The sequence below is a fragment of the Protomyctophum parallelum genome, assembly GCF_964188405.1.
Source record: "Protomyctophum parallelum genome assembly, chromosome: 14".
NCBI classification, from domain to species: Eukaryota; Metazoa; Chordata; class Actinopteri; order Myctophiformes; family Myctophidae; genus Protomyctophum; species Protomyctophum parallelum.
Window position 1 is genome coordinate 12932779 of NC_139709.1, and position 25519 is coordinate 12958297.

The 25519-nt window shown below is 44.0% G+C and overlaps 1 protein-coding gene across 3 annotated transcripts in view; it reads left to right on the forward strand.

The window, feature by feature from the left end:
• Positions 1-25519, forward strand: part of LOC310871078 (dipeptidyl peptidase 9-like) — a 56238-nt gene that overhangs the window by 9540 nt on the left and 21179 nt on the right. For all 3 annotated transcript variants that reach the window (XM_083782544.1, XM_083782545.1, XM_083782546.1), the window contains exons 7-18: positions 432-542; positions 806-934; positions 2743-2804; positions 5149-5249; positions 8580-8757; positions 9442-9601; positions 11004-11083; positions 12927-13079; positions 17479-17614; positions 21591-21736; positions 22906-23052; positions 24838-24990. In XM_083782544.1, coding sequence (XP_083638670.1) covers positions 432-542; positions 806-934; positions 2743-2804; positions 5149-5249; positions 8580-8757; positions 9442-9601; positions 11004-11083; positions 12927-13079; positions 17479-17614; positions 21591-21736; positions 22906-23052; positions 24838-24990 — 1556 coding nt within the window. The remainder of the gene's footprint in view (positions 1-431; positions 543-805; positions 935-2742; positions 2805-5148; positions 5250-8579; positions 8758-9441; positions 9602-11003; positions 11084-12926; positions 13080-17478; positions 17615-21590; positions 21737-22905; positions 23053-24837; positions 24991-25519) is intronic.

Sequence of the window (25519 nt, forward strand, 5' to 3'; positions counted from 1 at the left end):
AGCAGTGACAAATGGAACCAAATGGACCCTTATGGGTCTGTAACTCTGAGAGTGTACAAATGGAACCAAATGGACCCTTATGGGTCTGTAACTCTGCTAGAGCCTCTCTTATGGGGGTCCCTGGCATGTCTCTTCAAATGGGGGTCCGCAGGGATAATTAAGTTTAAATTTGGGGGTCCTTGACATGAAAAGATTTGGGAACCACTGCAGGACCATACCAGTGACTTTTGTTGTTTTTGGCAGCAAAAAATGTCAATTTTACAAAGATGCAGACGATCAGAAATCAGCAGAGAGTGAGCAATGTTTGCGCTACTCTATGCCGAATTGAAGTGGACTCGGACCCAGACTTTCTTTTCCTCCCTGGAAATAAAAACGTCTGGGTTTCCGAGGCTACTTTTACATGGACGTAATACAACTCTTTACTCACCCAGGTCTGGACAGCGTGAAGGAGGACCCCAAATCTGCAGGCGTCGCTACGTTTGTCATCCAGGAGGAGTTTGACCGATTCACCGGCTACTGGTGGAGCCCGTCTGCAGCAGAAGGTCAGCAGCACATGATTAGATTTACAGCGGTGGCCGAACTGTTTGCGGAGCGGTCTTGATATCGGAAGGTCGCTAGTTCGTATCCCCGGACCGGCACGTTAAAATTACCACCGCTGAAGTGCCCTTGGACAAGGCATTGAACCTCTACCATGAAATGTTCTATGAGCAGGGCCTGGCTGTAAACAAGTTCTTGAGCTTAGTCCAGTTACCCTGGGTAAACATAGTACCTTACCTTTCCTTTTGTTGTTCTGTCTTGTTGTCAGACCCAGACGGAGGGAAGACCATGTATCTATTGTATGAAGAGGTGGACGAGACGGGGGTGGAGATCATCCACGTTCCATCCCCAGCGTTGGAGGAGCGCAAGGCGGACGCTTATCGATACCCTCGTACTGGTGAGATCTGCTACCGAAGCCCACTACCACCTAGTAGGCGTGTAACGATATATCTTATATCGATTATACATCGATATTAATCCAGACGATTTTTCTGTGACTGTGCTCAGGTGATGATGGTCGTTGATGCTCATTAAGGAAGGCAATTGTGTTTCTGCACTGTCAAAAGTAATGCTACTTCTTTTGCAATGTAGTTAAATAAAAAAATCTCAGGGGCGAAGATAAATTATATAAAATTAAAAAAACAGTCATTTTTCTTCTAATATCGTGAAAAATCGTATCGTGAACCTCATATCGTGATATGAATCGTATCGTGAGTTGAGTGAATCGTTACATGCCTACTACTAGGGATGCCAAACGACTCATATTTGGCCAATCGACGAATCGAGGCCGAAAATCGACGTGTCGAACGACTTTTTTCCTTTTTTTTTCATTTTTATGTTTTTGTTGTTGCTGCGCAGCAGTTGAGGAGAACGCAACTATGCATTCCTTTAAGCAACACAACTTCTGCAGCTGCATCCATATGTTTAGAATTCGCATCAATGATCAAATCCCAATAATACAAAATAAACTTTATTTTGTAAACAATGAAACTGAAGGAGCAGCGGCGCTATCGGCTAGCCGCTAGTCCCAACTCTCAAGTGTCTGCAGCCTGTCACGAGCCCCGTAATGAACTGATACGGGAAGCACGTTGTTCCGTATTTTAATGTCGGGTCGGAGAATAAATACAGTATAAATGACGGCGGGATTTATTTGACAACGATCTGTCCTGCTTTCTTCACAAGAAGAGAAGAGCGCTCACCGCTCATTACAGAGCAGACCTGTGGCTAGCCTGTCAGCTCACTTTACGGCATGTGTAGATGAGATGTGAACCTGGGTCTGGGTCTGGGAAGCTCAGAGCTGCAGCCATTGGCTCATGATACGAGCACACGACCAATGGGACAGATCATTCAGTGTTGCTAAGATACCACCCCCCACCACACACACACACACACACACACACACACACACACACACACACACCCTTGGACGATGGGGTCTATTCTCAAACTCAGAGCCACAGGCTCTGCTCAAAGTTAACTTGCATGTGACGAGCGGCACTGACTGAAATAATAATACAAATAAAAACGATTTTTCGACTCATACGTTTTGAGTCGCGGGAGGCATGAGTCGATAATCGAGTCGATTTTCAACATTTTTCAACATCCCTACCTACTACCTAGTGTCAGAGTATGGAAGCGCTCGTTATCATGTGCAAATTCAAAACAGGTGGTACGCATGGGCCGTTGAGTGATATTCAACGAGCGTCCAACTTTTGAAGGAATTTCTTCATGGGAAGTAGCTCATAAAATGTCTACGGTGGAGTTTTTTTTATGAAACAAACACTTTGCAGATCGAAAGAGGATAATTCAAGCTTTCCCTACAGCTGCAATGTCGGTGATTTTGACGTTGTTTAATATGATTAGAGAGGACTTTTCCGTTTGGATGAATATGGCTGTCAATTTGAAAATTCATGCCAAGGACCCCCAGAAGAGAATGTGTTATCATATAGGAAAACTATTGGTGGAGCGGTTTGTCTAACGAACCCATGTTATGCTTAGCTGTGATTGGACCATAGCAGTTTGGGGAGGGGCTTAGCTATACAGGTCAATTGAACACGTACAGTACATCTCCTATCTAGGAATTCACATTCCACGACCACCGACTATTCTAAGAGATTGCTCACATTTCTGCACATAAAGCCCCAGACAAATACTGTGATTTTCTTTTGACCCTATCCGTGTGAACTCTTTTTTTTTTTGTTGCAGGTAGTAAAAATCCCCAGACCACCCTTAAATTGGCAGAAATCAAGACAGACCCTCAAGGAAGAGTAAGAGTTACTTTGCCCTTTGTTTTGTCTCCTTTTCTTTCCCAGAGCACGTGTTAAAATAATTGTTGTACTGGATATCTTAAACTCACAATCAAAGTGTAATGAAGTTGAAGTCCAGATCACGAAAGTGTTGAGAACACAATCTTATTACATTACATTACATTATTACAAGGGCGCTCCTGGAGAATGACACAACACCAATGTATCATGACATCTCCCAATTAAGTTTATATATGTAGTATATAAACTAATTAAGTTTACACCCTCTCTTATACACTTCGAGAGTTCCCAAAATAAAAACATACATGGTTGAAAAGCAACAAGACACTCTTTTAACACATGGCCTTTAGGGCTGACCTTCGATTACGTTTTTGATGAACGGCGAAACCCAACGGGGGGGGGGTGCGCGATGCGATGCGCGCGAGGCGCACGAGGCGAGCAGTGACTCTTTGGTTTAAACAACGCTATAGCGGAGAGAAAGGCATGCTTGGATTGGTATCATTTATTTTAAACGATAAGCCTTTAGGGCTGACCAATGAACTATAGGCTTAAAATAAAACAGCGATATAGCTGCAGAAGATAGAGAGGGGCGCATATTGGATTGGTCTTTTATTTAACAATTAAACAGCGCCTGAAACAGGCATTACCTCTCCATCAAATAAAAATATATATAATCCAAACTCCTCTGTCAATTGTAAACGAACGGTAACATGAATGAACTCTTCAAGCCTGACACTTGTCAGAAATAAAATCAACCACGGTTAATTTGATTGATCATAAAGTTAATGTGACTGTGAGTGTGCGTATGGGAAAAAATATATAAACGTCACAGATTATAGATCACTTGGAATTATAACAATCTGTTGAGTATTGCCTGAATAATGCCACTATAGTGAAATCCCATTTTTGCGATGCCGATGGAGAAATCCCACATAGTTAAATGACCTCATAGTCATGCTGCATGCGCTGTTGGTCGATGAAGAATTATAATCCAAGGTTTGTCAATCATATTATGGTTTATGGTTGAAAGTAAACCATAATAAGTAAACTTTAAGAAGAGATCTGCAGTCATTGTGACAGTGCAGAGCGCATGAGAGCAGCTCCGCTTGCTAATTGAGTTGACATTTGCGCAACTTCACTGCATGGCATTACAGTAATTAGTTATTTGCCAGCACCTGCTCCAATATAGGCCTAAATCAAACTTTATTTATATAGCACATTTAAAACAATAAAAGCTGACCAAAGTGCTGTAGGCCTACAGGCTGAAACAAGTGGAGCATCACCACCGGCGCACAAAATAAAACATAATTAAAAGAAAAAACACAGGCAATTACAATAATACGATCAGGTGCAATTAAATGCCAAAGAGAAAAGGTGTTTTGGTCTGGGTCTGTAGGCCTAGGAGCTGCTCTGCTGCATGGGAGTTCACAGTGATGGAACAGGTCAGTCTTCAGACAAGAAAAATAAAAAAAGATATCGCTTGCAACGGCAAAATCAGTTCTCCGCATCGCCAAAATAAATCTATAGGCCTAGTTTCATTCGTGCCATTATACTCAGCCAATATGCACAACGCAGCGCATGAGATTGCAGATCTTTGAATTTTCGGTGCGCGCAGTCACCATGTGAATCCAAGCAGGTCCTCACAAGTATAGGTACACCGCCAGGCTCCACAAGGTTCTCAGCGCAATGGCGCGCCGATAAAAGTTGAGATTTTATAGTGGCATTATTCAGGCAATACTCAACAGATTGTTATAATTCCATGTGATCTATAATCTGTGAAGTTTATATTTTCATTTGGGTGTAAGTAATGTTTTTATATGACTTATAAAACATGGTAGCCTATATTTAATGTCCACTGAGCTGTGGTGCGCTTCCTTGTTTTTAACACAGGGAAAGAGGAGGCGTTGCGAGGTGCTGCGAGGCGCAAGCATGGCTCGCGGACCAAATGGGGCCGTCTCGCGGACCAAAAGCGGCCGCTTTTCTTTTAATGACTATTCGATTCAAAATTTAAAAATCGATTCCCGTGCGTATCGATTGAACGTCGATTAATCAATTTTTTTGTATATATATATACACACTATCTGTGACAAGGCCCGCCAGAAACAACAGAGTAAGCTAACGCTAAGGCCCACTAAGCCATGTAATGGCCTTACATGGCTGTTCTTTCCAAGTCTGCTAGAATTCACACAAATAGGCTTTTGACTGCTGGTAACAGGTGAAAGAGTTATTTACCCTACTACCTCTGTCAGCAGTTATCTTACATTAATGTCATTTTCCCATTACATTGTTCTAATGCGTGAATGTGTGTCACGCTGTGTGTGTGTGTGTATGTGTCTTTATACAGATTGTGAGCACGCAAGATAAAGAGCTCGTCGTCCCCTTCGCCTCCCTGTTCCCTGGGACGGAATACATCGCCAGGGCCGGATGGACGAGCGACGGAAAATTGTGAGAGTTATACTTGTCTGTAGCAGCATATCTGTCTTTAACCCATTTAGGTCTGACGTTGACATTTCTAAAATGTCTTATAAATCCTGACAGTCAGGATTTGTGCCACATTTTCAAGATTTGTTCAAAAATAGCAGAACTACAAGCTCGAGTGGCGCGCCATGAGCTTGTAGATCTGCTATGTTTCAATAGCTAAAGCATAACATAATGCTAACACCAAAAGGGGTTCCCGCCCAAAATGGGTTGACCCATTTTGACCTGAGATCAGATTCTAAAAATGTCTTCTACATCCTGACAGTTTTCTGAAAAAGCCATGTTTCTATGTCGGTCGTTCTTCGATTTTTTTCAAAAATAGCAGACCTACAAGCTCGTAGCGCGCCACTCGGTGGTGCGCTACGAGCTTGTAGATCTGCTATTTTTCAATAGCTAAAGCATAACATAATGCTAACACCAAAAGGGGTTCCCGCCCCAAAATGGGTTATAGAAAAGTATTGCATTTCTTTGCACCGTATTTCGTTCAGTAGGATTGCAATTTAGATCTCTTAAACGGGGCTGTCTCACTGTTAAGCCCTAAAACCACACCAAAGGGTCATGCGGTGTGACATGTCCTGTTGCACGTTGACCCTATAGTGAGTCAACACATGGAATTCAATGGCCCCCAAAACCCCACCAAAGGGTCGAGACCTTAGAGTATATATGAATAGAGACGGCACCCGGAGGAAACCCTGAGGCGAAATGGACATAGTGGCCGGATTTTGTATCGCAGCGCTGGCACCAAACACATGAACGCGCTGGTCCGTTGACTATCGTTGTGCACGTTCACAATGACACGTGAACGCTGTTTCATACGTGAACGCCGCTGTTTCATACGTGAACGCCGCTGTTTCATACGTGTCAACGCGTGCAATGATAGTCAACGGCCAGCGCGTTCATGTGTTTGGGCCCAATCAATCCCAGAATGCACTCTGTTCCTATACCCGGAAGGAGGAGTGAAATCGCCTCATGTGCTTTTGAGCAACTTGATGCAAGTGGATGGGAGGAGAACTCCGGTGCCGTCTCTATTCATATATACTCTTAAGGTCGAGAACGGTTTTAGCGTTAACTCCTTGCAACCGTTTGGACCCAAGGAGTGACCCTCTGGGTGTGATTAGGGCTTTAAACCAACAGCGTCTTTACCACAGCCAATAAAGACGCTGAATGTTTCTATTTAGCCCTTCTAGAAGCATGGCAAATGACGGGGATTTCTCCATTGAAATAATTCATCGTTTCAGTAGCAAGAGCTTCTAGTCAAAACAGGCCTAGAGTAGGCTATGCACTGGAACACATGTGCATAACATTATTTCAATGTACTAGAAATATGAAATGTTAAGAGGGTGAAACGGTATGCGACTCAATCAACTTACGACCGGAGTCCGACTGGAGTTTTCATGTAATGCTACGGTCAGACTACGATGATCAGTATTATTGCCATCACCTGGGTGGCTCAGTCGCGTAACTTTCCCGACCTTAAGCTGTGCATCATGTGTTCAACAACACAACCATGCAAAAATAGTAAAATACCACTGACAGCTATGAGGTGACGAAAGCTTGCCATCCTTAGCAACGGTTGCTAAACTATTTGAATTGGCGTTGGACAGTCGCTTTGTCGGGGTGGGGTTTTTGCGAAGGCCTAATTTAATTGAGTCTGGATTATCAGAAACTCTAAAAAGCTGTAAAAACGAACTACTGCTACTGTGCTGCTCACAAGTGATGACCGCATACCAAAGCATCCCAGAACGATAGGAAATGGAATGGTTTAAAATATTGACTGAGGCATGTTTAGCCTGGCTTTGTCCCACGGTAGTTAGTAGCCAAATGAGGGTCCTGAGATGTTCAGCAGGTTACGATCACACCGAGATGCGTCGCTACGAGCGCCGACGCGTCCAAAAACGCCATTCAGTATTTTAGCCGTGACGTGAGCGAATAACGTCATTGTAAAAAGATTCACTCGTTTAGATATTCTATTCAAAATGAGATGCGGACGGAAGCTGGTGCCACTTGGACCCGGACGTAACGTAGAACTACAACATGACGTCGGACTTAAATACCGAATTTGCAATGCGCATCGGTCAAGGGCGGTATGTAGAGTGGACCTGTGTCTGTGTGCACAACCCGGGTGATCAAATAATGAATCTCAGTGGGGGGAAAAAAGGATATTTTAGCAGGTATTGAATCTTGAATATAATATCAAACCATTGTCCCACTGTTCCTGACTCTGTGCCTTGGCAGTGAAACGATTAAAATATTTGAACTTCTATGCATCCACTATAAAGAAAACACAACACACGGTGCAAGAGAGACACTCACACACACACACACACACACACATACATGCAATACCATAGGAAAACCATGCTGGGCGACTTGTTCCTAGCGATGACTAAAACTAAGATGAAAAATGTTCGTCGACTACCTTTTTTTTCACTGACAAACTACATGGAAACTAAATAAAAACTAAGCTATGAGTATACTAAGAATAAATATACTGACAATTTCGTCAACAAATAAAATGTTAGGAGTTTCTGTGTGGAGTTTTCATGTTCTCCCCGTGTCCCCTAGGGTAGGTACCCTCACAAAAACATGCAGTAATCCTGGTCTCTAAACTGCCTCCCCCTGGCCAGCCGGGGTGCCTGATGGAGGGGAAAGGAACAGGTTGGAATAACGTGTTCCTTCCACGCCAGAGCCCAGGATCACATTAGATGATTGACACAGGGGTGAAAAATGGGTTACAAAATCGTGGGATAAAAAAATATATATTAGAACAAATAAAATGTTAGGAAGGGACTAGTGGCTTGGAGATCCAGTATGAGTCATTTTACAATTGGTTGCATGCTGAAAATAGCAGATCCGTTGTGAGCTCGTAGATCGGCTATTTTCAGCAGGTGTGAAATCGGCCATTACGACCGCATCATGGCCCGCCAAAGAAAACACATTTTAGTCGACTAAATCAACTAAACTAAATGTTTTTATTCCAAAGACTAGAAATGAGAAATGTGCTGCCAAAAACAACCAACTGTTTCTAGCGATGCGTTTCTGTGTGACGACCCCCCCCCCCCATTCAGTCCAAAGAACATTTGAACAAGGCTTAGTTTAGAGTCCAGGGTGTTTATGTCCCCTTCCAGCGTCCTGATAGCCGTCAGGGTGGTGGAAAGGGTGGATTCATCTTGTTGGATGCGCTCCTCCAGTCCAAAGAACATTGACGGAGGAAATTCTTGGTGAGCCCAGCTTGAGAATGACTCCAGCTTGTGTGTTGTGTGTGTGTGTGTGTGTGTGTGTGTACTGTGTGTGTAGTGGCTGGGCGGTACTGCTGGACCGATGCCAGCGCAGGCTTCAGCTGGCGCTGCTGCCCCCCGCCATGTTTGTGCCCGTGACGGAGGACCCGGCCCAGAGGCAGGAGGACCTGGAGGCGCTGCCCGCCAACACGCAGCCCTACATCATCTACGAGGAGACCACGGACGTCTGGATCAACGTGAGGAGACCTCCCTGACGAGGCTGCCAAATGAGGCCCAAAACATGGACTCTTTTTGGGTCATTGTATAGGCCTGACGTAAAAAAGAAAGAAAAAAATGTCTTCTAAATATTTTTTCTGAAATACAGTACCTCCATGTTTCTGTATCAGTGGTGCTCAATATTTCATGTCAAGGATCCTAAAAATTATGTGATTGGTCGCCGACCCCCCCCCATCTGAAAATATGTTGTTCCAGGGGACCTCCTCCCCAGAAGCAAAGATTTTAGTTAAAAACGTTCGCTCTGAAAGAATATACATTCAAAGATTTGCGCCACATTTTCTAGACTCTTCAAAAATAGCAGACCTACAAGCTCGTAGCGTGGCACTCGGTGCCTTTTAGTGTTTTAAAGCATTATGTTATACTTTAGCTATTGAAAAATAGCAGATCTACAAGCTCATAGCACGGCACTTGGTGCCGCGCTATGAGCTTATACAATTGAGCCGGCAGGCACAAGCTACTTCAGCCACATCCGGGATAGCGCCTGGTGTGTCCGCTAAATGTGCTCCGTTGCTGTAAATCGCTGGTCGTTCGTGGTGTTAACAAGTCTGCCCTGTACTGTAAATAAGACGGGACCTTTTGATGTCATGTTTTGACCGTTTGACTCTCCTTCCCCTCCCCCTCCCCCCCTCCCCACACACACACAGGTTCACGATATTTTCTATCCATTCGTTCAGACGACGGAAGACGAGTTAACCTTCATCTGGGTGAACGAGTCTAAAACAAACTTCACCCACCTGTATAAAGTGACGTCTCTGTTACAACCGGGCAGCTACCACTGGGCAGGCGACTACCTGCACGAGGAGGGTAAGAAGACACTCTCTGGCTCACGCACACACACACACACACACACACACACACACACACACCGGTGTTGATTTAACATAGAGTAAAACTTCTCTAAACTGCCTCCCCCTGGCCAGCCGGGGCGCCTGATGGAGAGGAAAGGAACTGGTTGGAATAACGTGTTCCTTCCACACGCTACGTCTAACCAGGGAAACTCCCCCCTGTCAGGTGTAAAGGAGCAACTTGGACACTCAGGCATGAAGGAAGCATGAGTTTGCTCTCCCCAGGTTGGCAGAGGGTGTGTAGAGCCCAGGATCACATTAGATGATTGACACAAGGGTGGAAAATGGGTACAAAATAGTGGGGGAAAAAACTGATGAAAACTACATAAAAACTAAGCTATGATGAATAAAACTGCTGTGACTAAATATATTGACAATTTCGTCAACAACAATAAAACTAGAGAAGTCATTTTATGTTTGGTTGCAAGCAGTGTCGCCCCGCGACACGTTGTGAGCTTGTAGATCTGCTATTTTCAGCATATGAATCAGACATTACGATGCCATCATGGCGGCGTCATAAGGTACATTTTAGTCGACTAAATTAACTGTAGATTTAGTCAACTAAAATCGTAATATGAATTGCATTTTTATGTATTACGTATGATATTTAGTCGGCTAAAACTAGACTGACACTAAAACATTTCAGATGGCCGACTTGCGTGACACTGTCTGCCATACAACATAGTATGAGGACAAAGTATTGGGTTTCTGCCAGACAGCGATGATAAGAAAACATTTATATTATTTATTTTTTAATAAACAAATTGTGTCCAGAGATAATTTAAGCTCATGTTTATTTAATTATGAATTGAGTGTAGCAAAACCATACCTATATTAGATTGTTATCACCATGAAACTTCCCCCGTTTATTACTTACACGAAGACAATGATTTATTTTATTGTATTACAAACTTCACATTTTTAAGTATGCAAATTAGGCATTATGTAGGAAAATATGCAAAATAACCAAAAATATGAAAAAGCTACTACTGTGGAAGGGTTATCCTGTATTAATTTACTTCTATTGATCCTATAAACAATTTGATATAGGTCTAGTTTTTCCCACCAATTTTGGAGCTGTGGCTCATGGACTAAGAACCAAAAAGAACTGAACCGGTGGGAACCAACCGGTGGAAAGGGGGTTCTGTGAGTTTACAAATGGACCCTTCCCTTTCCCTGGTATATCTCTTCAAATGGGGGGGGGGGGGGGGGTCCATGGGCTAATTCGTGTTAATTTGGGGGGGGGGGGGTCCTTGACATGAAAAAGTGTGGGAACCACGGCTGCAGTGTAGCATGCTGATTCTGTTGGTTTCTGTCCCATTGTCCAGGAGACTTAAATATGTTTCTGTCCCATTGTCCAGGAGACTTTAAATGTGCAATCAAGGAGGAAATGACGCTAACCAGCGGGGAATGGGAGGTCCTGGCCAGGCACGGATCTAAGGTTGGAGAACGCTTTCATCACCCGTGTGGTTTTTGTCGACTAAAACTATTAAGACGAAAAATTACTAACTTATTTCACAGACGGAAACTAAATGGAAACTAACTGAAAACTAAGCTGGGATGACTAAGGCGGTGTTTAGACGAGGATGGTGTTCATAGAAAACGGCAAAATAAAGTATCGTTTGCTGCTGTCATTTAGACGAGAACTGTGTTTTCAGGAGGTGAAAACGCAACAAAGTGAAACCACCTCCCAGAGTGGAAATCTTTCAGAATGCAGTTTTATCCCTTCTCCGTGTAAACAGGCAAAACGGTGAATCCGCAAAACTTATGACATCATGGCTCACGTTGGCTCACAGCGCATTATGTTTATTACATTAATGCAGAGCCATATATGATATAATAGAGTTCCTGAACAAGCCTCCCTCCTCGCCTACAAAGCGCTGCTCATCAGCGATGGTGAATGTAAAACCATGATGTAAATAAAAAGCCTTGTGATAGGCGGCAGCCGCGGCAGCAGCGTTTATGTAGCCTAATGTATTATAAAATATATAACCATCCCGTGGTGCGCTTTGCCTGCATGCTCTAGGCTGCCTGTCAGCCCTGAGCAGTGTTGCACTGTTTTTTTGGCAAATCTAAGCTAGCAATTTAAGACGATCTCTTCAAAATAAGAGTACCCTCTAGAGTATTGAAAAAAGTTATTTGCACATTAAAACTACAAACAAATCAAGCATTTAAATGACACATTATGTTTCTGTGTTATTTAATTACTTATTTTTATACAGAAACTTAATGTGTGTCTTTACAATAACTGTAATGTAATAATAATACTAATAATGTAATGTAATAATTATTTAATTAACAACACTTTTATTTTGAAAGCTACCGGATGTCTTAAATTTGCTAGCTCTCAAACAGGAAGTTCTAGATTTGCCAAAAAGACGGAGCCGTGTTGTTGCGAACGCAGTGAGCCACTTACTATGACAGCAGGGGCTGAATGTCTGTGTGTGTGTCTGTCCCACTGTTACACCACCCGCCCGCCACCAGAGGGCGCAGCTGTAGCACACACACACACACACAGGGCGCAGCTGTAGCGCACACACACACACACACACACACACACACGCGCACACACACACACACACACACACACACACACACACACACACACACACACGCACACACAACCACACACACACAAGCTGCGTTCGCTTCATGCGTTTGCGCGTCTTACTTGTGCAGGGTTGTGTGAAGGGGTTCTTCTTCTTGTACGTGGGTGACTGGTCTATTTGGCAGCCCGTTACCGCCACCTAGCAACATTATAGCATTTTCATAAAGTGTGCGTGTTCGTGTAAAGGGTAAAAAAAAACGCAACGGGACTTTGACGTTTTATATGGAGATGGTCGCCGTCTAAAAGAGGGACTAAATGTGTTGACAATTTCGTCAACAGCTAAAAACTAGACTAAAATGTTAGGAAGGGAGTGAGGGACTAGTGGACAAGAGATCCAGTATAAGTCAAAGACACAAGTCATTTTACACTTGGTTGCATGCTGAAAATAGCAGATCTGCAAGCTCACAACTGTGACGCGTTGTGAGCTTGTAGATCTGCTATTTTCAGCAAGTATAAAATCAGCCATTACGACAGCATCAAGGCTCACCGACTAAATCACCTGTATGTTTAGTCGACATAAAATCTTATGATTATTTAGTCGGCTAAAACTAGACTAACACTAATACATTTCCAGGTGACTAAAATGTGACTAAAACTAAGTGAAAACCATTCAATAAAACTAAAATCGAAAATGTTGCTGCCAAAAACACCTCTCTTGTCCGTCCTCCTCTCTCAGATCTGGGTGAACGAGGAGACCAAGCTGGTGTATTTCCAGGGCACCCGGGACACTCCCCTGGAGCACCACCTGTACGTCGTCAGCTATGAATCTCCCGGCGACGTGGTCCGACTCACCAAGCCTGGCTTCTCCCACAGCTGCTCCGTTAGTCAGGTATAACGACCAGGTGTTGATTATTTCGTCCACTAATGAAAAAAATGAATGTTCGTCGACTACCTTTTTTTTGAGTGGTGCAACCACTCCTACAACCAGCAATGTCCGTGTACCCGTGTACCTGTGTGAGCACGAGTGGTGTGCGCATGCGTGAGCACGAGAAGAAATTGGAACGATACAGAGAAGAAATTGGACGATACAAATTGGAAAGATACAGAGAACCAATAGACGGGAGTTGCACCACTCAGTTCACACTGGTGTGATTTTTTTTTTTTGACGGAAACTAAACGGAATCTAAATGAAAACTAAGCCTAAATATATTGACAATTCCGTCAACAAATAAAAACTAGACTAAAATGTTACGAAGGGACTAGTGGACAAGAGATCCAGTATAAGTAAAAGACACGAGTCATTTTACACTTGGTTGCATGCTGAAAATAGCCGATCTGCAAGCTCACAACACGTTGCAGGCAGTGTGACGCGTTGTGAGCTTGTAGATGTAAAGTGTAAGGCCCTCATTTATCAATCGGGTGTAAAATCTGCCACAGATTCGAGTGCAGGTTTCGTAGTACACCCACGTCGCCACGGCATTTATAAAGTGATCGCAAACAGCTGATCCTTCCTTAATTTTGTTCTCGCGTTAATAAATGTCACGGCTGAATTTGATCTGGCACGCCCTAAGAAATCAAGCCTCGCCCTCGTTTTTGCGACATGAACAACGGCAATACGTTTCCTGAAACCATGGTTACATGAAAAAATAGGTTTCTCCCGTGCCTTGCTGCCCGCCTCACCCCCCTCTCTCATACACACGCACAGCACGCACACGCAACTTGCAAGCCCAACTAACTGGTGTGTTGTTAAACAAATAAAGAACGAACACCTGCATGAATTAAATAAAGTTGTAGGCCTACCCTGTCTGTTTCACTCTCACCTCGCTTGCCTTGCTGTCATGCACGCACGCACGCACCTACATGACACATTAAAATAAAGCTGTCTGTTTCTCCTCTCGCTTCGCTTCCCTTGCTGCCCGCCTCACCCCCCGCACGCACGCACGCACATATCGCTATTTAGTATTTGCAACTTTCACTGTGTGTTGTTAGTTGTATATTAAATTATTAGAACGAAAACCTGAACCTGTGAACCATAATTAAATAACAAATAGGCACACACACGCTGCTGTTTTGCAGGTGCTCCTCCTGTCTGTCTGTCTGTCTGTCTGTCTGTCTGTCTGTCTGTCTGTCTGCCTGTCTGCCTGTCTGTCTGTCTGTCTGTCTGTCTGTCTGTCTGTCTGTCTGTCTGTCTGTCTGTCTGTCTGTCTGTCTGTCTGTCTCTCTATCACAGTGGTCCGTCCGTGACCAACTGACCATGCACGTTCCGACGTTCGACAGTCTATTTAGATTGCCAGTCGTTAGTCACTGCAGTGGCCGGGCTGTCAACTGTCATTATATGAATGTGCAGCCAAAACAGTATATAGCCTCATATGTGGCTGGTGGTGGGCAGCGTGGGCTGGCTGGGTAATATACCTATATCTCCGATGCAGTTCCCACTTGCGCTGGGAGCCTGGCACGGTACATTTGGCATTCGAGCGACGCGTCGAGTTTATTATATTGCACATACCGTAAGAAAGACATCGGCCTTCATGCTGTAGATTAGGCTATAGTAGGCTATACCTGCACGTTGGGACTCTCCGCAGCTGAGCTGCAGCACTGTCTGCTGCACTATACTCTCCAACGTCCCGTCATGGAAATATTTCAGCACAGACAGCCCAAATCCTCGCATGTATGCGCTCATGCAAAACACTGTTTAAATGGCTTAAGCATCTCTTGCAACATTGTTTTTAATTGCGCGATTTTATCTCCTACTAATTTCATATGACACATGTATTCCTTAACATTTTTATTTATTTATTTTTTACATGTAGCCCATATACATTATACATACATTTTATATAAACATTTTAGGAGTGAATACATATATGTTTAGATGCCTGTGACAGCCTCTCAGCAGTTCAGACAAGGCTGCTCTGCTTGTGTAAGACAGAAAAAAGCGTATGGCAGCTCATGACCAGACGTGACTATTTGTCCTACTCAAGTTCAATTTCAAGCTTTGCCGGAAATGTTAAATGCCGAAAATGTCGGTAATTTCGGCGTGCGCCCATATTTAGGCGTACGCACGGTTGATAAATGAGGGCCTAAGTGTATACAATCAGCCATTATACATACCTTGTGGGGGTCTCCGGGGGCTCCCCAGGAACAGATTCCAGACACCCAGGAATGCCCCAGGGGGTGGCGGCCCTGTTCCGGCGAGCCTTCCCGCGTTCCGAAACGGTTGAGAAATGACACGGTTACCGCGTTGCAACTTTCCGTGCTCGGACACTAGGGACAGACATACAGGACACACATAGCTGTGTAATGGAGCAAGGCACCGCAAAAAACCAGGTCAACAATACAATCATTTATATCTAATGACTTATTACTTTTCAAAGGGCAGAACTCTCACCACGGGACTCAGGCAATCAATTAACTCATTCAGAACAGGAACGCCTTTTGGTGTTTTAAGCATTCTGTTATACTTTAGCTATTGAAAAATAGCCAGTGCCCTGGTTCCCAAACCACTGGGACTTAACACTAAAATGTGACTAAATCTAAGTTAAAACTATTCAAGAGACTATGACTAAAACTAAAATAGAAATTTTCTGCCAAAAACAACACTGTTCCCAATTTGTGGGTTGCGGACACATAGTTATTTATTTTTTGGTTTCCTTACATTTTGTTTCAATGTAATTTCAAAACGTAAAAAAAAAAAAAACATTCGCAAAAAAAGGCAAAAGATGAATTGAAAACAAAATTCAATGATTTTTCTCAGTCATTTCAGGAAGATAGATTGGCTATTTTCTACTAGTTTGGGTCTTAATTTATCTTTTTGGATCATGGGCCTAAAACCTTTTGGGGGGGGGGGAACCACTTGGTATAGTGTACCCAGAGTGTAGGAGAGTAGCGACACGCTTTTGATCTCGCCGCAAAGCGGGAGCCTATGGGCTATAGTTCCAAACATTGCTCCTAATAGCTGGAACTATCCCATTGAGATGGAATGAGCATTTCCGCATTCCACTCTTACAATGGGAGTCGACGAAGGGGCACGGTGGCACAGTCGGTAGTGCTGTCGCCTCACAGCTAGAAGGTACTGGGTTCGATTCCCGCTCGGGACGCTGTGGGTGCTGGCGGCGTGTTTCCTCCTCCGCGTCATCAGTGCCCATACCCGAAGGCGGGGTTGGCGAAAGGGTCTTTCTGTGTGGAGTTTGCATTTTCTCCCCGTGTCCCCTAGGGTAGGTACCCTCACAAAAAACATGCCGTAATCCTGGTCACTAAACTGCCTCCCCCTGGCCAGCCGGTGCGCCTGATGGAGGGGAAAGGAACTGGTTGGAATAACGTGTTCCTTCCACACGCTACATCCAACCAGGGAAACTCCCCCCTGTCAGGTGTAAAGGAGCAACTTGGACACTCAGGCATGAAGGAAGCATGAGTTCAAGTCCGTTGCTCTCCCCTTGTCCCCCATATATGGGGGATATACTCTCTCACTAGATTACTCTTGAGTGTACCCTGGAACTATGCATCAGCTCAATGTTGTGGAAAGCCCCCCCGGGCATGCCGGCTTGCGTAAGAAGCCCCTCACCTGGGCCTGTGTTCAGCTCTCCCTCGGTCGTCACACTGTGTCCCCATCACCTGGCCTTGGCAGGTGGGAGCAAGGCTAATGGATGTGTGCGTCTTGACAAACTGCTACAACGTGTTATGTCAAGGGCCGCATGATGACCAAGGACTATTAAAAGAGGACAGGAAGCGAAGACCGTACGGTGGACTCCATGTTGCTCCATGGAAGGAAAGACCCCGCCGACCCCCATGTGAAAATATGTTGTTCCAGGCACCCCTCCCAGAAGCAAAGATGTGATTTAAAAACGTTCACTCTGAAAGAATATATATTCAAGATTTGCGCCACATTTTCGCGATTTTTGAAAAAATAAAATAAAAAAAGCTCGTAGCGCGGCACTCGGTGCCGTGCTATGAGCTTGTAGATCTGCTATGTAGACGGCATCGAGGCCCGCCGAAATACATTTTAGTCGATTAAATCAACTGCACATTTAGTCGACTAAAATCTCATGATATTTAGTCGACCAAAACTAAGACTAACACTAAAACATTCCAAGTGACTAAAATGTGTCACCTGGAATGTTGTGGCTGTGTTACAAGCTCCCAATGTGTCGCATAATGAGTTGCGGTGGTTAATTAATCACTGCATTCCTTTTGTATCCTCTGTCCTCTCTCTCTCACTCACTCTCTCTCTCTCTCTCTCTCTCTCTCTCTCTCTCTCTCTCTCTCTCTCTCCCTCTCCCCCTCCAACGCAGAACTTTGACATGTTCATCAGCCACTACAGTAATGTCAGCACGTGTCCGTGTGTCCACGTGTACAAGCTGACCGGCCCCAACGATGACCCGCTGCACCTGGTGCCCGAGTTCTGGGCCAGCATGATGGAGTCACCAAGTAAGGAAACTAAGGGATGGCCATGATCGGGGTTTTTTGGGACCGATTTACCGATCACCGATTTTGTTTTTCTCATGATCAGGCCGTTACCGATACTGATCTTGTGAAATGTTGCACATTTTAATATTTCCAAAATTATTATTATGTCAAAACCAACGTCAAAACTGTTCCTGTGTGTGTGGGGAGGATGGAGAGAATGTTTTGGCCTGTCACAAAAATGCAAAATGATGTTATACTGATTGACATTCATACCACTTAACCCTTTCAGGCCTGACGTCGAAATTTAAAAATCTTTTTTTTTTCTAAATCATGACAAATTTCTGAAAGATTTGAGGCACATTTTAACGATTTTTCAAAAATAGCAGACCTACAAGTTCATAGCGCGCCACTCGGTGGCGCGCTATGAACTTGTAGATGTGCTATTTTTCAATAGCTAAATTATAACATAATGTTTGAAACACCAAAAGGGGTTCCCGCCCCCAAAATGGGTTTCAAATGGTGTAAAAGATCAGTTTCTCCAGAGAGGGTAAATTGCCGATAATAGATCAGAGTGAATATCTGCCGATCGCCGGCCGATTATCGGAGCATCTCTAAAGAAAACACATTTATAATTAGGGATGGAGTTCGATAACCGATACCCGAAAGAAATCCGATATAACAAGCTTATTGAGTACCCGTTATCAATGAGATTTGGGCTTATCGAGCATTCAAAAAAATGTAATCATCCATTGCTGGCACAAACATGTCAGTCTAAAAGTGTATTGATATACCTTCCAACCAGCGCTGCCCCGGGTAAACAAAATGACACTTTTAAAAGTGACTGTAGACATATTAACCAGTTTCTTCAATATTATTTTATTGGTTAAAAAGGTCAATTGCCTTCCGTCAGTTAGAAACGTACTGCATTTGATGGCTACTAGTAAAAGATACTGGTTCTGTTTCGGAATTTAATGCCTCCCGTCTTTCCTCAAAATGATAGAAAGTGCTCGATAGCGGGGCTCAATAAGAACCCGGCTCGATAAGCCTGATCGTTGAAGGAACTCATTATCAATAAAACTTTACGAGCTCCATAAAGTCGGCCATCAGCTCGACATGAGCTGATGGCTGGTGTTTTTATGACGCACAGATCCTTGGGGTAATATAGAGCAGAGTGAGAGGTCATCCAAGAGAGATGCTTTCACTTTGTCCAGTTGGAGAGGAATCACCCCTTTTGGTGTTAGCATTATGTTATGCTTTAGCTATTGAAAAATAGCAGATCTACAAGCTCATAGCGCGCCACTGAGTGGCGCACTACGAGCTTGTAGGTCTGCTATTTTTGAAGAATCGAAGAACGACTGACACAGAAACATAGCCTTTTAAGAAAACTGTCAGACATTTTTAGAATCTGATCTCAGGTCAAAATGGGTTAATATTATAGTTCGCACAAAGCGGAGTGTGGACAAATGTGAAGGTTGTCCCCCCACCTATCTTGCGAGGTTATTTTCTGGAACAATCAATTGAGTCAATAATACAAGCGCAGCAGGGGATCAAGGACTTGATTAGATCAAGGACGGCTCAGTGAGATCCAGACGGGTGTCTGTCTGTCTGTCTGTCTGTCTGTCTGTCCGTCCTCCAGACCCGTCGTCCGGTTGTTTGCTAATCAGCGACATCACATGCCACTCACATGCTATGTTACCGCCGCAGCATCTAGAGATGCCCCGCCTGCCGCCTGGGACTGTTGACCACTCCATATTCTGCTCGCATTTTGAACGGTTTGTGAACAAGCAAAAGGCTTTGTTTGGACTCCGTTATTACAGCCCTTGTTGCGGAACGGCTATTTTCAGTCTGCGACACGACCAGAGTAAATAGTAAATGGTGCATTCATCCCATTTAGGCCTGACGTCGAAATAAAGTCATCTGAAAGAATACATATTCAAAGATTTGTGCCGCATTTTCAACGATTTTTCTAAAATAGCAGATCTACAAGCTCGTAGCGCGCCACTCGGTGGCGAGCTATGAGCTTGTAGATCTGCTAGCTAAAGTATAAAGTATAGCATAATGCTTAGTTATATAGTGCCTTTATCCAAGGCACTTTACATAGATTGTGCATTACATTCACCCATTGACACACACATTCATATTATAACCGATGGCGGCGGAAACCATGCAAGACAGCAACCAGCACATCAGGAGCAATTAGGGGTTCCCCGCGTCTTGCTCAAGGACACTTCGACAGTAACTCTGGGGGAGCCCACAGGGTTCGAACTGGCAACCTTTACGGTTACCATACAGCCACTCTAACCCCTGAGCCATCGCCCATAATGTCATCATCTTGTGTTGCATGACGGTTATCTTCTTTAAGCCGTTTATTGAGACCTATGAGACCAGATTCTACAAAATGTCTCATGACCATTTTCTGGATAAACCTACAGTATGTTACTATATCAGCTCAAACAATGTCATGTCAAGGACCCCTATATCTGTGGTGGACCCCAAAGATTACATGGTTTTCAAAAATAGCAGCGGCGCAAAGCGTCGCGTTATGAGCTTGTATATCTGTTATTTTCACTAGTTTGGGTCTGAGGGCAAATGTCTTAATTTCTCTTTTTGGGTCAAGGGCTAAAAAGTTTGGGAACCACTGTCCTAGATTGTTTTTGATTGATTGATTGATTGAAAACGTTATTAAAAATGAATTCAAAAGGTTACAGACACGAGAAAGCTGTCCGGCTTTGTTTCCGTTTTAGAAATTTAAGAAATAAAAAATAGTCGCTCATTGACTTTCATTGTAACGGCTCTCAAAGTCACTCTTTTAGCACATAAACCAACGCAACAAAAACTGATTCTGACATTAGGAAAACTCCCAGAGTATATAATTATAATTGGTCAGGGTTCCTTGTTGTCTCATTCTGAAGGGGTAAGAAAAAGGCTATTTTTTAAATAAGGCTGAAAAAGCGCTGATTTATTTTGGTGTTTTGTTCACAGCACACCTAACCAAAGACCATTAATATTAAATATTGATGATGATAGTTACATAAAATCGTTTTGATTGAAACCTTTATTTATTCTCGAAAAGAGCATTGAGGTTCCACTCATTTGCAATGCTGAGGAGATCACATATATAAAAAAAAACAATTTAAGACGGATATAAAAACACAAAACATATCTACAAGTAAGGCATAGAGACATAATATACAGACAGTGAAATAAAACATAAGTTAAAAACAGTTACATATTGAGGTAGGGAGGTTCAGAAGCAGGTTATTAAAGGAGAATTCCATGCTTGAAGACTTTCTTACCTTTCTTACCTTTCTTTGTAGTTGTTACGTCCCCACCAAAGAGTTCCATGTGTTTTTCTTATTGGCTATTCCCCCTACCATAAGCCCTCAATGAATTGCATGGAATTGAATGGGGCTATGGGGTGTTGTGCTAATTCGCTTATTTCCATCAAAATAAGTAGTAAAGTGTGCTGCTTGGGATATTATTTACATTATGAAGAGAGGATATATACAAAAAAAATATAATTTTGAGCGATGGAAATAAGCGAATTAGCACAACACCCCATAGCCCCATTCAATTCCCATTCAATGAAATTCATTTAGGGCTTATGGTAGGGGAATAGCCAATAAGGAGCTTTTGCACAAAATAACACCTGGACCTCTTTGGTGGGGACGTAACGACTACAAATAAAGGTAAGAAAGCCTTCTAGCATGGAATTCTCCTTTAAATTGTCCATATAATATTGGGGTACCAATTTTCAGTGTTTGTTGTAGAGTGAGATTTGTTTTGTTATAGTCCGAAGGCATATTATGTCAGTCGAGGGGATGTAGTTGGCCCTTGAGTGTTTTTTCTTTTTAATATATTTTCTAAATATGGCCCCCTTTGAAAAAAGGTTTGGACACACCGTCCTGTTTTTGGGGGAAAGGGGACAGGGCCAGTGTTCCGTACAGGGACCACAATACTGTACATAACTGTATATTTGTACTGTACTTTTTTTCAGCCTGCCCTGTAGACTACTACCCACCGGAGATCTTTGACTTCCCAGGGAAGTCGGGCTTCCAGCTGTACGGGATGGTGTACAAGCCTCACAAACTGCAGCCCGGCAGGAAGCACCCCACTGTCCTCTTTGTGTACGGAGGCCCACAGGTACACAGATTGATCCATTGATTGATTTATTTCCGTGTCCTGCACACATTTGCGTTTACCACGTGTTTATTTACATTATCCTGCTACCAGAATAGACAGGGGGTACACGAGCACATGGCCGTCTATCCGTGGTCCTTCTCCTAACAAACCACACTGTTAGCACACATCGCTCCATGCAAAATAAAATCTGCACGCTCCCGGAATACATCTACACTACATTGCATCCACCCCAACTGTCATATTTACTGTACAAATATTACTTTTGTCAAACACGCTGTTATTGCGCAAGCTCAACAGCCTACGTCAAAATCGTCATGTTTGCCGACTACTTACGCCAACTCCGTTCACTTCATGGGGCCAGTCCTTCACAGTGACACACGCGTTACATGAACCACGCGACCGGGATGTATTCCAACCCCCCAATGTCCAATCTCGTTGCATCTGCTCCACACTAGCTCTCAGCCCCCTCCCCCTCACACTGCAGGAGTCTTTTCTTTTCTCCAATCGGCATTGTCATTATATCTTTGTGGCTTTCACAGTAAACGATTGATCGCCGAACACACTGCAACAGTTCACCAAGATCCGATCCATATAGGCAGCGGCTACATCATTTGTTTTTTATTCCAATTCATTTTGACATGCACGTGCAAGATGCCGTGATCAGCGCGAGACACACACATCTCTCTCTCTCTCTCTCTCTCTCTGTGTCTCTCTCTCACACACGCATTTAGCGAGAGGCATGTTGAAGTCAGAAATGAAGCGCGTAGTATATCCATCAGATCAAAACCACGGAGAGAGCCCTGGATTAGGAGAGACGAGGCATTCTTTCTGCCGCGCTAACAGCTAATCGAACGGTAAGCTATTATGAAGGCAGAGTGAAGCGTCGGGTGCCTGAGTCTCAGTCAAAAATAAAAAAAAGGACGCCAGATCAGATGACGGGTTAAGATTTAACCCCGGAGGTCGCCAAACCCGTCCGATGGCGTGTAGTAAGGGTTATATTAGTACCATGCAGCCGAAGCTCAACACTAACCTTCCGTGCTGCCCAGGCTGCTAGACAAGCGCCCACGTTCTTCCCATCAAACAGAGAAGAAAAAATATATATAGAAAATATGGAAAGCGTCGGCATACAGTAGATGTAATGTGTGCATCATGTGTGTCTTCCCGTGCAGGTCCAGCTGGTGAACAACTCCTTCAAGGGGATGAAGTATCTGCGCCTGAACACGCTGGCGGCTCTGGGCTACGCTGTGGTGGTCATCGACGGGAGGGGGTCCTGCCAGAGGGGCCTGGAGTTTGAAGGAGCACTGAAAAACAAAATGGTGAGCAAAGGCCTATTCATAGTCTGGATTTTCCGGTGGTGAGGTGACCACCGCTCCCGGCGGTGAGGTGGTCACCTTGTCCATCGGTCAACTGTCAGGATTTAGAAAACATTTGTAGAATGTGGTCTCTAGGTCTCAGGCTGACCTGTGTTGCAATCCACGCGTCGTCATGGATTAAAGTTCTCAGTCGCCACGACTGCTTCCAGTCATTTGTATTCCATAGAAGTCAGCATGTCTAATATGGAAGTGTGTCCTGCACCAAAAAATAGGCTGCGACGTGTTGTAAGCTTGTAGATAGCCTATTTTCGGTTATTAGTTATCTCAGTCTTCCGGAAAACCCTAATGATCTCAGATATTCCTGACCGCTTCTGACTGAGACCACTATTGAAATTTAAAAAAGAAAATGTTTTTCTCATGTCATATGAAAGCAGTGAATCATAGCTTCAAATTGACATATTGGTTGTTCAGTTTGACCCACCAGTTTTGGAGGTATGGCTTATCGAGTAATGTCTTGCAGAAAACAGCGAGTTGAGAAAACAGGCTTGGAAGGTTCACTTCTGTGGACTCTAACATTACACCTATAGCTACATGTTTCAGACATGCTCTAGTATGTGAAGAGTCTGCCTGTGCTATTAACTCATTTTGCATAAATACACAGTTGGTCTTGCCGCCATGACTGTCTCTGTATTAAAAAGAGTCACATTTCATAACCGCAATCATTAACGCCTCAATCTGCAATGTCTTCAACTGGTTAGCTGTAAGGCTAGCAAAACATCCTAATTTGACATTTTGTGGTAAGTGTGTAAGACACACTAGCCTGGGTAAACCCCTCCCCCCCTCGCCAGACTTGCATTCTGCCTGAGGGGGAGAGTCTGGAATATAATCGCCTGTGTGGCTGTTTAGAGTAACGTTGACGGACAACCCCTTCAGCCAATCAGTGTATATCAAAAAAGTGGCGTCATCTAAACCCGTTCCTACTTCCTCATTCCTCCTGTCCCACAGCAGTACATAGTCTCTATGCATTGCACACAGCAGCAGCTAAATCTTCTTGCCACACTAGCAGTCTCCGTTTATTTCGAAATCTAATTTGTCATGGCCGTATCGAATGTAAACGATTTTTTGCCGTCTCTGCAAAGATAATTGTCAGGAGATTGTAACGTCACTGCTAGCTACTTAGCTTCGCCATGTTTGTTGTGGGTGACTGAGATGAGTCGAGGAGTGCACACGACGTCATCGACTGCTCAAATCGTTCCTGATTGGCCAACAACGTGCGCTGTCAATCACAGAGCCCTGAGCTCAGGTCGCGGATTGGCTCGTACCAAAGCTGATACAATGCTAAGGACTTTGTATTCCCATTTAGCCAGACTCACCCCTCCTGTTGTCCAGCAGGGGGAGTGGGTTTACCCAGGCTAAAGACACACATCTCCTTTCACACTGTCATGGGATTGTATTTTAGCTTTAACCCATTTTATTTCATAGCATTATGCTATGCTTTAGCTATTGAAAAATAGCAGATCTACAAGCTCATAGCGCGCCACCGAGTGGCGCGCTACGAGCTTGTAGGTCTGCTATTTTTGAAGAATCGTGACAAGTGACATGAAAGTGTTTGAGAACGACTGACATAGAAAAACTGCTTTTTCAAGAAAACAGTCAGGATTTAGAAGACATTTTGCAGAATCGTTCCCAGGTCAAAATGGGTTAATCCATGCGTGGTGCTCTCTGTGTCCTTGCTGTGTGTGTGTGTGTGTGTGTGTGTGTGTGTGTGTGTGTGTCCTGGTCGTCCAGGGCCAGGTGGAGATCGAGGACCAGGTGGAGGGGCTTCAGTACGTGTCGGAGAAGTTCAACTTTGTGGACCTGAGCCGTGTGGCCATCCACGGCTGGTCCTACGGAGGATTCCTGTCCCTCATGGGCCTCATCCAGAGGCCCAACATCTTCAAGGTAGAGCAGCCATGTTGGGCCTTGTTGCAGTCATGGTGGGCAGCCATGTTGGGCCTTGTTGCAGCCATGTTGGGCCTTGTTGCAGCCATGTTGGGCCTTGTTGCAGCCATGTTGGGCCTCATCCAGAGGCCCAACATCTTCAAGGTAGAGCAGCCAGCCACAGCTAGAGCCAGCCCCAAGAAACAGTGTTGTTTTTGGGGCAGCAATTTGTGATTTTTTTTCCCCGTTTTAGTCATAGTCTTTTAAATAGTTTTCCTTCTAGTTTTAGTCACATTTTAGTCACCTGGAATGTCTTGGTGTTAGTCTAGATGGCAGATCTATACAAGCTCACAACGTGTCGCGTTGTGAGCTTGTATAGATCTGTAGATCATCATAGCTTAGTTTTCGTTTTCATTTAGTTTTCATTAGTGGAAAGAACAACAACAATTAGTCGACGAAAACGACACTGGCCACTTTGGCCAGCCAGCCAGCCCAAGAACAACGCCGTGTTTTTTTTTTGTGTTTTCTTTTTTAAATATTATTTATCCCA